The 14,588-nt window shown below is 38.7% G+C and overlaps 2 protein-coding genes across 3 annotated transcripts; both read right to left on the reverse strand.

The window, feature by feature from the left end:
* Positions 1-773: 773 nt before the first annotated feature.
* Positions 774-7,824, reverse strand: LOC131318106 (vacuolar protein sorting 38). 2 transcript variants are annotated; one of them, XM_058347922.1, is made up of 6 exons: positions 7,396-7,824; positions 5,559-5,765; positions 4,415-4,595; positions 2,029-2,177; positions 1,482-1,709; positions 774-1,101 (listed from the first exon to the last, which is right to left on the reverse strand). In XM_058347922.1, the coding sequence occupies exons 1-6, from the start codon at positions 7,603-7,605 to the stop codon at positions 985-987; spliced, it is 1,092 nt and encodes a 363-aa protein (XP_058203905.1). In that variant the 5' UTR covers positions 7,606-7,824; the 3' UTR covers positions 774-984. The 2 variants fall into 2 exon arrangements, with proteins under 2 accessions (XP_058203905.1, XP_058203906.1); XM_058347923.1 differs by having other exon boundaries at positions 5,559-5,787; positions 7,396-7,546.
* A 1,247-nt stretch (positions 7,825-9,071) lies between these two features.
* Positions 9,072-13,356, reverse strand: LOC131318099 (elongation factor 1-alpha-like). Its single transcript, XM_058347909.1, has 4 exons — positions 13,192-13,356; positions 11,235-11,716; positions 10,134-10,664; positions 9,072-9,698 (listed from the first exon to the last, which is right to left on the reverse strand). Exons 2-4 carry the CDS (start codon positions 11,694-11,696, stop codon positions 9,348-9,350), a joined length of 1,344 nt encoding a protein of 447 aa, XP_058203892.1. The 5' UTR covers positions 11,697-11,716; positions 13,192-13,356; the 3' UTR covers positions 9,072-9,347.
* Between the last annotated feature and the right edge of the window lie 1,232 nt (positions 13,357-14,588).

Below are 14,588 nucleotides of genomic sequence, written 5' to 3' on the forward strand. Positions count from 1 at the left end.
CCTTGTACTAGGACCTTTTGTGTCCTTTGTATTTGTTTCGTTCTTAATATACATGTTTATGTTTCCTCAAAAAAAAAGTCATACCAACATTGCAACAAGAAATACAACAGTCTCCATTCCCCACGGGTAAATCACTAAAAACAATCCTCTACCTGAAGATATATTCCTGCAATTTTTTTCCTTCCTCAAAAAAGGTATAACTTACCGTTCTTTCTTCTTTTGTATTGATCGGCATCAAGACAATAATGCGAAGAATTTTATCCTCCCCAGATGAACATGTTGATAGATATGTACTTCAACGAATGGTAACAACAAGAGCGGCAGTTTTGAAAATTTAACATCGACAGACAGCTAAGCTTAACTGCAACTTGCTAGCCTCACACACGGTGCTGAGCATATGAAAATCTACACGATCTCAACCCATACTTCAGCAGTAAACGTGCCAGGATCCTCGCATATAATCATAATGCAAAATAAGACCCACTGAGGTAGTGGGTCTCATTTGACGGTCGAACCCGTTCACATTGTAAGTTGCTATGTGCTTATCATCCATACAAAAAATCAAGTTGATATAACATTGCTGAAGCATATTTGTCACAAGAAAAATTGAACGGTCAGACTCTGGCCATTTATTTATCTTCTAATTGTTCAGCCCAGAATATTTATCTATGTCCTGATGAGGATTGAGGACAATAACATTTCACATCTCTAGTTTCCACAATCTTATCAATCCATATTCCCAGTCGCGATTCATGCTTCCAGTTCCCACTAGCTTATCAAATCAAGCACAAGTTTAAACCAAGCACTCTAGAGCAGCGCAAAATGTTCCCGGACAAGATTTCAAATAAGCACATTTTGCATTGCTATGAAGTAGTAAAATCACAAGGGTGGTTGTATGCAAGGTGCTCTACTAAAATTTCGCACCTCTGTAAGAATACGAAGAATCCATTTACAACAGAACTTACAATCAGGACGGGAAGCCGATCATGTATCTTTGTATTCTGGAGAAAGGATTGTCCTTAGTAGCTCTTTCAAATTAGCAAGTACATGGCGTGGCCCTAAACTCTTAACGCCAATGAAATTCAAAAGCTGCTCTATGTCCTACATCAAGGGGCGACAAATGGGTAAGAAACAAGATAAGTTCATTTTCATACAGGACTTTTATGTTTACGCTTCGAAAACATGGACAAAAGCATAAAAAGAAGTTGCCTGGCAAGGTCAATTAAAAATCTGATTTATTCATAAAATAAATCAATAAATTCATCAAGGGACGCGCTAAGTTTCATTATTGATATAATTTATTTCATTCTGCTCTAGCTGTCCCTGTATGTGGAACAAGTACAACAATTACCAATGAAGTCATAAACCTAATTTGTATCACTATTGATGATCATACAATCCGCAATATCTGATCTAGTTGTTTTTATCCGCTCTTTGCAAGTTTTACTAAACCATATAATATCGCTTGGAAGAGAGCGTACCTTGTTGAGCAAAAATACAGCATAGGCTGCTCTTGTAGTTTCTTGACCATCTAAAAAGAGAGGAAATTCTGTAGCCTTCAAATCTGAGGAAAGTAGTGAATTTGACGTTGAATCAGATGATGTAGGCTCTGATGAAGGTGAGTAGTCATGAATATATGATCGAGAACCTCCCAATCGCAGAGGGTAACGCAAAGGTACTTGTAAGTAAGAAGCAACAAGGGAAACAGCCTGGAAGATGACAAGCAAACTAAATTAAGTTTGTGGTTATCCTGTAGCCAGTTAAACAAGCCAGTAAAAAAGCAATAAAGCATAAACTGCTCCAGAAACATTACACTATGAAACAACTAAATTCTTAATGAACAAATAAAATTACTAACAATTCATCCATGAATCAGAATTGTTAAATAAAATGATTCCTGAAGCAAATGATTTTAGTTTTAAATGCTATTTGACTACTAAAATGAATGCCATAGATCCATCATTAACAAGAAGTCAAGAAGAATATGCTACTTAGCGATTACGTGCCATGCAGAGAGAAAGAACTCACATGAGAAACATATCCCAGTGCTGTAGCAGATCTCTGAATCTCCTTCTTGTCGGCGAAAAAACTCATCTTCTTGAAAGGGAGTACAGTGAGATCCAGACCCAAAATAGTCAAGGAACTTTGATCGACAGGTTTTGATCCAGCAGAATTCCCTGGAGAGAGAGAGAAGTTACAACCTATGACTGCACAATTATATGAACTGCAGTCAATTCAAGAATAAATTAAAGCAAAGTCAAACCATCATCCTGTATATTAGTGTGTGTATATCCCATGATTCTATCAAGCATACTAATGAATCTTATCAAGGTCATGCATCAATACAAAGAGAAACATGGCACAAAGTGCTTCACAGTGGCGTGGGTCAAAAGAATTACAGATTGAAGGGGGGAAAGAAAAAGAGAGCTCAGTGCCTAACATGACAGCAACAAATGTTAGGGCTCAGTCACTAACATAACAACAACTACCATCAAAGCAACATACGAACGCTCCCTACAATTACAGGTGTCAATATCATAAACACTGTTATCATCACCCACTTGCAATCTCAATGAAAATTGATAGAGGTTGATGCGCAAATACCTCATGTTGCACTGCCTGATAACAAGGCCTCAATTATCCCTTCACAAAGATCTTCCACTCTCATCAATCGCATACATTTATAATATCTTAAACAGGGCAGACCTTTTTCTCAATCTATTTGAGATGTCAAAAGAAAACAAATAATTCTACATGTATTCAGTACAACGTTCATAGCGTCAACACACTCCTGAGTCCTGACCAAAAACCGACTTGCCCAGTAATTATTAGAAAGAAGCCGGATGCTGTATGAATCTTTGGTAGGAAAGCACAGTGCAACCCACATTGTTTTTATGGAGTGACCATATTTATACCAACTCCTATTATATGCTCCAACGAGAGATGTAAGCAAATACTTGCCGCAGCACATTTTACCCTGTGCTATTATTATGACTATATTGTCCACTTCCGTCACATGCCAACTCAATCATATAGCATGACCACTTAGAGAGCGAGAAAGAAAAAGTTGTGTGTGTGGGTGAGAGAGAGAGAGAGAGAATAAATAGAAATTAATAATTGATTGAGAGAGCGGTAGATTATTTTTGCCGGAGATTCTCCGCACGAGAGATTTCTAACTTCTAAGTAACTCCTTTTATAAGTGTAACTTGGCTCCTCCAATGTAAGCTTCCATGCCCGGCAAATCTGGAGTTCCTTTTCTTTTTGAACGGCAAAGAAAGTCTCATTATCATAAAGATAAAAAAATGAGGAGTGGTGCTATTTGCACCGACTGTTTCCTACCGACGGCCGCGCGCGGCCGTCTCCGGCCACCGGACGGCCGATCCGAGCCGTCCAAAAATTTAAAAAATAAAAAACCGAGGGGACATATATACACGAAAAATAGGGTGTTTAGATCAAGCACTCTACACACATCGGATGCCGTTGATTCCCGCGTTGGGCCCCTCGGTTTTTTTTAAAAAAAAATTTGGACGGCTCGGATCGGCCGTCCGGTGGCCGGAGACGGCCGCACGCGGCCGTCAGTACGATTTCCCTATATTTTTGGTCGGTACATATAGGATTTTCGAAAAATGAGATCGTTACAGTAAGGAAAGCAAATGCATTGATAGAGCTTCGAAGAGCATGATACTCTCCTAGTGAAGCAACTCACATAACTTAAACCTACTCCTCAACCCCTAGAGTTTTTGAATAAAAAAGTTGATAAGATGCCAACTAAACACCTAATGCTTGAACCCCACAATACCAAAACCCCACATGCTTCTTATTCCCTGCCAGAGTAAAGTTCTGGTGCAATTGGGCTGTCACAAGGAAATTGTTAACCCTAAATTATCTGGGGGAAAACTCTTCTAAAGTTAATGTATTTACAGAGGCTCAGGAGTCATGAGTAGGGATCCTCCTCATTCATGGCCAGTTTGTTAGGATGGTCATGGCCATGTTGTTAGCTGTATTTGGGATGATTACCTAGGTTCCCAAGCACAATAATTAAGACATTTGCCAGTCGGAAGGGTGCTGATCCTGCTACCATCTACCTGATGTTCTGTATTTAGAGGGAAATTCAAAGGACTCGAGGAAACTTCAGTGATGTAAAAGGAGCCTGTTAATTCATGGTGAAAAGGAGAGTTTCTTCCTAAACAGGCATTCCCTCCCCCTAAAAACACACACGACACACCTAAATGGAGAAGAAAAGGAGAAAAACAATTCTTCAATACTGAGGTGGCAGATTACCACATTAAGATTACTTTACCTCATATTCAATGATTTTTTGGCCACTGCTATATTTATACATGTGGACAAATAAAATGCACCTGTGTAAGATTTTGAAGAAATCATAAGGGACTCAAAGCAATATCTATCTTACCTAATCTAAAACTGCTCGTAAAAGATTCAAGTTCTTGCTCGAGCCCATGCCCAATCACAACCTTCACAGGATAGAGCAATGAAACTTGTGATATCATATATTGTTGCCTCACTCTCAGCAACTTCTGCATGTTTCTGAGACGAACATAACCACTTTCTCCGGCAAGTAGCCTATTTGATTCCTGCATTGTATTCATACTCAGTCTATCTCAAGCGTAAAATGGCGTAAAAACAGAAGCTTGGCCCCCAATACCAAGATAATGATTAGAAGACGAATGCCATATAGGTAAAAAAAAATTCTTACAAGTACCATAACATTCAAAAAATTGGTTTGCTATTTATCTTTCTTCAGAGGCATCGCAGAAGCAATTGATTGATTACAAAAGCAAACGCACAAGATCTACACTGCAATATAGAAAGAGTATACAATGTATCGGACACAGTATATCTAAAGACAAAGTTAGGCTTCACAAGATCGTCAATAGTCATGTAATGCCCTGACTCTTAGGGACCAGCATATACTCGTTCGAATAATCCTTTGCCGATATCAAGATACGGAAAATATGAGGTCATTCAATCTTATCCCTCTGCTATAATGATTAACATAAGTATCTATACGTAATACTTCTAGCATTGAAGGCCTCCCAGACTATGAATATCATTTACAAGCCCTGTCATCAGTGACAAATGTCGCACATCCCACCTCCACAGTTCGCCACTCCACTCATGAGAGAAATAGAGAATTCTTCCGAACTTAATCATGCTATAAAAAGCCTCCAAATAGTTAATACTATCAGTCTATTATTTACTAGCAACTAAACTTTCACAGGGGAAAATTACGGTAGCATTTCCTAGGATTTGGATGAGATCTACTTTCAGCCGTGAAGAGAATAAACATTATTCCACAATAAAAAAAAAAAAAGGAATATGCAGTTGAACAAGTCCAAAGTTGCAATCCCTCAAAAACGTCATATGAGTCGCTATTATGATCAATCTTGACTACAGAAGTAATCGCAATATCTCAGTACAAAAAACTGTTAGAGTTTTATATAACCAACAAGAACAAGTTTGGTGTTTTCTGTGGACAACCAAGTATCCATCAAAGCATCACTATGAGGCTATGACAGATAGATAAGTAAGATTACCTGCAGACGCTTAGTAGCTACAGAAAGAGCTGTCCCAGCTAGCAAAAGCGACTTAATTTCGTTGTTAAGTCGCTCCTCTTCCCTTTTAACATTCCCTTCTACAACCTTCGCATGCATTGATGTGTTTCCCATCACCAATTTTCGAGATTCCAACTTCTCGCGCATATCATCTAGCTGATTTGACCGACTTAACGACTCTGCTTCGACCTGCCCACCATGTAGCCGCCCACTATTAAGCGGGCTATAAATTTAAAAACCTAATGAATGTAAGCAGTGGAAAACAAGTAAACATAAACATTCAGCTAATGAAATAGATTCTTCGGATTCATTCATCTATTACTTCTTTCTTAAATCTGAGGGACCATACGAATAGCTAGTAAAGAAGAAGAGTGAGCTTTATGTTTTAGACAGTTTAAGTACATTAAAACAAAACAGACAACAAAAAGTCAAAAACTGGCAGGAAAGTAAGTCTAACTATGATCTAACAATTGATGAGTCAATTTGAAACTGACCAAAAAGGTTCCGTTTAGATAGATGTCGATTTGAAATTGAGGGGTTTGACATTACTATTGAATGAGACTTAAGGACACATTTACCTATCAATACTTTTTTTTTTTTGATAAGCTTATCTATCAATACTTACCTAAAAGGCCCCATTTGGACACATGTGGATTGAAAATGGAGGGGTTTGACTATTCCGTGAGACTTAGATAACATAAATATTTTTGACATTGTGTTTGGGAGCTATATCAAAATTGCTTTGAAATACCTATACTATACACTCTAAAGAGCTATTTGAAATCCTTCCTGTTAAGGATTCTATATATACGAAGATCCTAATTAAATGCATCACTTTTACCTCTAAGCTACCTTCCACTCTAGTTTCACAAGCCCCTGGAACTAAATCTTTTTTCGATAACTAAGGTGTCCGGAACAGCTTATGCGCACCTCGACTAATCTTGGGTACCAATTCCACTATCCACTAGCAGGGTACAAATAGAGCCGGGCAAAGCCCCGTATGGACTGGCCCAAAGGAGTAAACAACACCTACGAGGTTTCGAGCCTAAGGCCCCTGGAACTAATCAACCAGAGTTCTAGTAAAATGAAGCATTTTTTCCCCTTTCTTGGCATAACCAATACCTTCACAGAGTTAAAGTTCAGCATATATTCACTTGATTTGAAAGCCACATTTATTCAAGTGAAGCTTAAAGTTACATTGACCGAAACAAATGGAATAACAAATCTTTCCACGAAGATCACAAGGCAATGAATCTTTTTTACTTTCTATTTACCTTCCAATCTAATTTCACAAGCTCTTCTAACACAACCTGCTACAATTTTGTTAAAAATAAGCATTTTTCCCCTGCTTATGGCATAAAAGAAGAACTCCATAGTCAAAATTACACATCAGTCAAAACCCTTTACTGAAACTCACATCTATTCAAATGGAGCTTAACCGTACATTAACAGAAATGAATGAAACAACAAATCTTTCCACCAATAAGACCATACCAACAAATCTTCCACAAGCCCGTATAGCTAAATCTATCATAGTTTGGTAAAATGAAGCCTTTTTTTTTTTTCATTTTTTGGGATAAACAAGAACCTTTGATTAACATATAATCCGTTGATTTCAAACCCAAATCTATTCAAATAGAGCTTAAACTTGTATTAACAGAAATCAACGAAATGACAAATCTTTTTTTCTATAACTGAGGTGTCGCCCAACTCGACTAATCTTGGGGCCAATCTCACCGCACACTTGCAGGGAGCTCAATTGAAGCCTGAGCAATTGCACCGTATGAAATGACAAATCTTTCTACCAATAAAACCCTACCTGAATGAAACTATCGAGTTTATTTTGAAGCAACAGCTTCTTCTCCTTGGCTTCGTTGAGAGCAGAGGAGAGACTCACGAGACGCGCGAGCTCTTGTTCGAAATCTTCCCACTGAACCACCTTCTCAATCCCCTCCTCCTGCGGGGAATCCTTCTTCTCTGAACCTACGGCTTTGTCCTTGCTCGTTCTTGTTAACGGTTTTTGTTCCATTTGGAATCGAATTAGGGTTCAAGAAGACTACCATCGTCCCAATTGGGAAAAATTAGGGTTTCGGCATCACGGCTGCAAAAGTCAGAGGTGTGTTCGAGACTTTGATTTTCCCGGTTGTTTAGGAGGAGAGAGAGAGAGAGAGAGAGACCGTTTGGTTTGGTTGTACTTTCTCTGTTCACGAACTCGCCGTTTTCGCATTACTCCCCTCGTTTCCTCCCGATTTATTTGTCTATTTTAAATATTCGTGTTAATTTAGTTTTCAGTGGAGTATGTTTTAACATGAATTTTCAAAAATATGCAAAATGATTTGTACTTCATTTCTATAATACTCTTTCAGTTCCATTTTCATTGTCATTATTCTGTTTATATATTGTATGTCTTTTGTCTATATCTTTTTAGTATGAATCTTGAAAAATATGCAATATGAATTTTATTTGATAGATCTCAATTACTTCTATCATACAAAATTCTCGAAATTATAAAAAAAACATCATCGATTGAAAGATATAAGTAATAAAAAAAATGGCACGCAATTCAAAAATGGACAATGAAAATGAGACGGAGAAAAGTATGAAGTTTTTAAAAGTATAAAAAAAATTGTAGACCGAAAGATATAGGTAATTTAAAATATAACACGAATATCGCAAATGAACAAATAAAATAGGACTGAGAGAGTAGATTCGAGCAATGGCCACTTTTTATTGTTTCTCTCATTTTTATTGAGGCATAATTTCTATATTACAGTATATCGTAAAAGATAAACCAAAACTGACTAGTATTTGTTAGCGGGAAGAACGATGTGATATAGTAAAAAATTGGCCCGAATCTAACAAAAAATAAGAGAAAGCAAAAAAATAATAATAATACTCTAATAAAATCCTGTTTAAAGAGATGCCTATTGGGAATTTAGGTCATTAGAGCACCTCCATCCCTTACTCAAGTTTAAGTAAATTTTCGAACAAAAGCTTCACTAACGCTTGGTATAAGGTAGTTCCCAAAACTAATTTCATTTGGCTTCGTTTTTTTGATTTGGCTGAGACAGCTCTAAACATAGCGTGGAATTCCGCTTCAATACCAGAGCAAGCAATAATAGTCACCAAGAACATGTAGACGCCAGAGATTGATCGTCACAAACTGGCAGACGATGTGGGCCGCATAAGCAATAACGCAGATCGCACTTGTTGAGAAGATGCAATATGCGAAGACCTTACAAATTAAACGGTTTCAGTTTCAGGGTTAGTTGAATAAGCAGAATGATAAGAAACTTCGTTCAAAAGTTGAATGTCAAGCCATTAAAATCAATCACAGTAGGAAAGCTCGTATGCTCCATCGTTCATGCAAAATGGAGCTAGTTCCCAGGGAAGCACCGAGATGCCCAGTACCTATGCTGCAAAAATGATTGTTAACTGCAGGCATACCACTAGTAAAACCAGAAACCTGCCAAAGTCACCATCAAGCATGAGAAGGATAAAAACTAGCAAAACCCTCGATAAATACAAATTGTCTTCTTAACTCCCACAGGCGTACAACCAAATTCAAAACTTAGACATGCAAACATAAATTTATTGTCGCCACCGCCTGTCCAGCACCCAATAACGGGAGCAAAAACCAGGGTGCAACGACAAAGAACTGTGACAAACGGAGAAACAAAGTAGTCCAACTAAATAACTTAGGATAGAACCAGCAAAAGTCCGGACTTTTTTATGATAAAAATTGACGCAACACCAACCAGACTCCATATTTCACTTCTTCTTGGCAGCAGACTTGGTGACCTTTGCACCAGATGGATCCTTCTTCTCCACACTCTTGATAACACCAACAGCAACTGTCTGGCGCATGTCCCTAACAGCAAACCTTCCCAAAGGTGGGTACTCGGAGAATGTCTCCACAACCATAGGCTTGGTCGGAATCATCTTCACCATGCCTGCATCACCGTTCTTCAAAAACTTGGGCTCCTTCTCAATCTCCTTACCCGATCGTCGATCAATCTTGGTCAAGATCTCGGCAAACTTGACCGCAATGTGGCTCGTGTGGCAGTCCAGAACAGGGGCGTACCCATTTCCGATTTGACCGGGATGATTCATGATAATAACCTGGAAGATGAATTGGAAACCTATCTTAGAAATTTTGTTTGAATAACCTTCTACAAACACATGGGAATGCGTATATCCAGCATTCCTATGTCATTGTCTCCCAAAGTCGCATAAATGTAACTTCCTTATTCATGCAATCTTCCCTCCAAATTGTAAAATTGAATCCCCTCAATGGACAGTTAATGACTTGGAAGACAAGTTTCTACGAATGCACATTCCCGAACCGACACAGTTGCTTTTTTCACAACCATAAATTCATGCAGATTAAACCTGACAAACATGACATCATATACACACATGCAGACACACACATTAATACACCACATACATACATATGCATATAGGAACTTTTTCAGTTTCAATAGCTTAAGATCCATTAGCTTAGACAGTTGATATGCATTATTTATAATCTGCCCCAGACTATCTGATAACTACCTGGGATGTGAAATTTGCCGCCTCTCTTGCTGGATCATCCTTAGAGTTCGATGCCACAAATCCACGCTTGAGATCCTTCACTGCCACATTCTTCACGTTGAACCCAACATTGTCACCTGGTAAGGCCTCCTGTAAAGCTTCGTGGTGCATCTCCACGGACTTGACTTCAGTGGTGAGCCCAGTGGGCCCAAAGGTAACAACCATTCCAGGTTTGATGACACCTGTCTCAACCCGCCCAACCGGGACAGTTCCAATGCCGCCGATCTTGTAGACGTCCTGAAGGGGAAGGCGGAGGGGCTTGTCGGATGGCCTCTTAGGCTCCGAGATCAAGTCGAGGGCCTCAAGGAGGGTGGGGCCCTTGTACCAGTCCAGGTTATTTGACCTCTCAATCATGTTGTCGCCCTCAAAGCCAGAAATTGGGACGAAGGGGATTTTTTCGGGGTTGTAGCCCACCTTCTTCAGGTAAGAAGATACTTCCTTCACGATTTCATCATACCTTGCTTTTGAGTACTTGGGAGTGGTGGCATCCATCTGCCAGAAAGAAACCACAATTCACATCAATCAACAGTAAGATAAATTCCAGCAGCATTACATATATTACACTCTTAACAGACTATAATGGGCAAACCAACCCTCGGATACAGAGGAGTCAAATTGATAAATGAATCAGGCAAGAGAAAACTGCTGATATAGCCACAAACAACAAGAGAAATTATCCAAGACGATTGATGATAAGTTAGCATTATCAAGGATGAGATTAAGAATGATATAGAAAAAGTAACCAACATTTTTATTGCATTCATCGGGACTGGCGGGGCTCGAACCCGCAGCTTCCAACTTAAAAAAGTGGTGCTCTAACCAATTGAACTACAATCCCGAAATATCAATTTCAACCCCGAATCTCTTTGCATGGGTAGCCCCTCTCCATCTACCACACACTATTAAAAGCTATTCCATTGTATACAAGGGCCTGAAACTTCATTGGCAAGATTGAGAGGTGCCCCATCAAAGAGGAGGTTGTGACAACCATAATGCCATTAGACATTGTTATCAACAAAGGAAACAGTAAACTGAATGCAAAAAAACATTAACTAGACGGACCTTGTTACAGCAGCAAATCATTTGCTTCACACCAAGGGTGAAAGCAAGGAGAGCATGCTCACGGGTCTGGCCATCCTTGGAGATACCAGCTTCAAAACCACCAGTGGTGGAATCAATGATCAGAATAGCACAGTCGGCCTGTGATGTCCCAGTAATCATGTTCTTGATAAAATCACGATGACCAGGGGCATCAATGACAGTGCAGTAGTACTTGGTGGTCTCAAATTTCCACAGAGCAATATCAATGGTGATACCACGTTCACGCTCGGCCTTGAGCTTGTCCAACACCCATGCGTACTTGAATGACCTCTTGTTCATTTCAGCAGCTTCCTTCTCAAACCTCTCAATCACACGCTTGTCAATTCCTCCAAGCTTGTAGATGAGATGTCCAGTTGTGGTCGACTTGCCAGAGTCGACATGGCCAATGACAACAATGTTGATGTGAAACTTTTCCTTACCCATATTAGGCCTCGTAAGTCAAACTGCAAGACGGAACAGAGAAATGACATTTGAGATTCGTAAGAACGATTATTAAGACCCAGCTATTTAACTTCCACAACTTCACCACATAGGAGGGGAAATCAATAATAACCAGAAAAAGAAGTTTACAACTGCATCTCCACATGGATAACGACAGACTAGACTGGTGGGTATAATAGAACCTAAATATTTGGTAGACAGATACAGTACATGATTCACTGCAACCATATTCTTTCAAATAGAGCCAAACACTACAACAAAATTTCTATATATCTATATAAAAAAGGAACAGAGGATCTGGAAAATTCTATTTAAAGCGTGGATTTAAATAAGACATCAATTGAAAAGGTGCTAACCAATAAGACATCAAAGTCTGTTGTGGTTAACATGCAAATAAGACATCAATGTATCGAACTGGTCTGCAAAATACCACTTCAAAGAAAATTCATAACCCACTATTCCCTACCAAACCCCAATAGTCTATTAACCAATCAAACAGTCAAACCCAAAATCAACTGGAAAACAGTTGAACCAAAACATAAGGTAGTATTCATTCCGATATGGATAAAATAGAGTGCGATCCAACTGATAACAACAACCGCACACTATAATTGCTAATGAAAACACATTCATGACCACAGTAACCAGAACAGACTTTTCTCGACATACAAGACAGTGGCGGACCCAGGAATTTGATGGAGGGGCACTCTATCGATCATGTTGAAAACTTTTTTCATTTCAACCCGCAGCGAGAATAAAGTTTAACTTACCATTTTTTTATGAGACACAAAACTTTACCTATGCATATTTTTCACAAACAATCCTTCAAAAATAATCAGAAAAAGGGATTATATTCTCATTTATAAAGATTGTGAAATATATTTTTACAACTGCTCCCGAATAATTTTTCAACATGATATGGTACAGTCTGTGAATTTTACTAACTTATTTATCCGGGACTACTACAACAAATAAATTCCCCAACTAGACTGAAAATATATGGCCTGACAATTGTAAATCAAACATCGTTATGGGATAAGGTTGATGCAGAAAATGAGGAAACACTATTTTTGTTTAAGTTTTATACAATTGGCATGTTTCAATTTTGTATAATTAACCAAAATATGTAAGACCGCACAACCGGTTAACTACAGATTAATTTTTGGCAAAAAATCTCGAAAGAATTCAACCAGTATATATGCCTTTCAAAAAACAAAGGAATTCAACCAGTACATACGCAGATTCAAAGATAGGATCTGAAGCAGATTCAAAAACAAACAACATTTTCATAAATCATAGCAGTATCAAAAGATGGAAAAGAAAAACGGATCTACCAAAATACAAAACAGATCAACTCGAAAAAAGTGAAAACAAATCATCTACGACAAAGCATCGCATAATTCAAGATAGAAACTAGCTTGTTCGTACGTATATAGCTACTGTGAATCATCAAGAACTAATTGAGCACAAGATGTACCTCACAAGCAGAGACTTCGTGGAGTAGGCTGTGAAACCCTAGCTCAGAGAAATGCTAGAGAAGGCGGAAGAGAGAGAGAGTGTGTGAGAGTAGCGTTTTTGAGGGTGAGAGGACCAATTTATAGCCAAATGACTTGGCGAAATGCTAGGGTTTCGTACGACGTGCTAATTTACTTAAAAACCCCTCCATGGAGCTTCTAATCACGATTTCGCCCTGACCGAACTTGAGCCCCAAGTATAAAATATTACTATTATGCAGTGGCAACTATGGTCTGTGTGCGGATAAAAAAATTACTCACTATGATCCGTGTTACCGGTACGTGGTGGCCAAAGCTCTCTATACTGAAAGCTCTCCGTCACCGTATATTGATGTGGAGCTCAAAGTGAACTTCAGAGTCAACGGTATAATATTTTTTTCCAATTGTAAAATAATAATAAGAATTGTGATTGACTCCTTCCCTTTCGTGTTTTAAAAAAATTTAGGGTGTGTTCTACTAACTATAATAAATACTTATTTCTCAAATGAGTACTTATTTTTGTGAATTAAGGGTAATGTATTGCGTGAGAATGACATTTCTTATAACACGAAAAATAAGTACTTAGAAAATAAGAATGTTAACAGAACGGGTCCTTAGGCACCCCTATGAGATTTTGTTCATTTTCCAAGCTTTGAGTTTCTTTTAATAATTCAGGATACTCATGTTAACTTATGAGCTCCTTACAATTTAGGAGGATGTATCGTCCACTAATAAAGGATTAAATTTAATTTGGAGTAAAATCCCGAATAGACGGACCCAACAAGAGTTCATATCAATTGGAGTACTACAAAGAGTCTTGCTAGGAGTACCAACCACACCGCCACCGAAAATCGTACTGACAACCGTCTCCGGGCCTCCGGCCACCAGACGGCTGATCAAAGCCGTCCAAAAATTCTAAAAAAAAAAACCGAGGGGCCCATGGGATGCCGTTAATTCGAGCGCGAGCCCCTAGGTTTTTTTTTTAGAATTTTTTGACGGCTCAAATCGACCGTCCGGTGACCGAAAACGGCCGTCAGTATGATTTCGGTGGCAGTGTGGTCGGTACTCTTAGACTTTCTGTACTACAAAATTTCAGTTAAGACCTAGGATAGAGACTAGACTCTTCTCATACTTCCAGTCTTCAACCACTAGTCCTACGCCTTGGAGCTGCCCAAGCTCTGAGTTCCGTGTGGGTGTTTCATATGCAGCATCACAGGTTCAACCGTTCAAGCCGTGGTACCACCCTCTCTCTTCTCTCGAAAAAATTTGCAGTCGTAATGATGCTTCAAATCCTTGTTCGTAATGATGCTTCGAACAAGGATTGTGCAATATTGCGAACAATCCTTATTCGTAATCAATTATACTTTTTGTTCCACACTAT

This window comes from Rhododendron vialii, chromosome 2a (genome assembly GCF_030253575.1).
Source record: "Rhododendron vialii isolate Sample 1 chromosome 2a, ASM3025357v1".
Classification (NCBI taxonomy): Eukaryota; Viridiplantae; Streptophyta; class Magnoliopsida; order Ericales; family Ericaceae; genus Rhododendron; species Rhododendron vialii.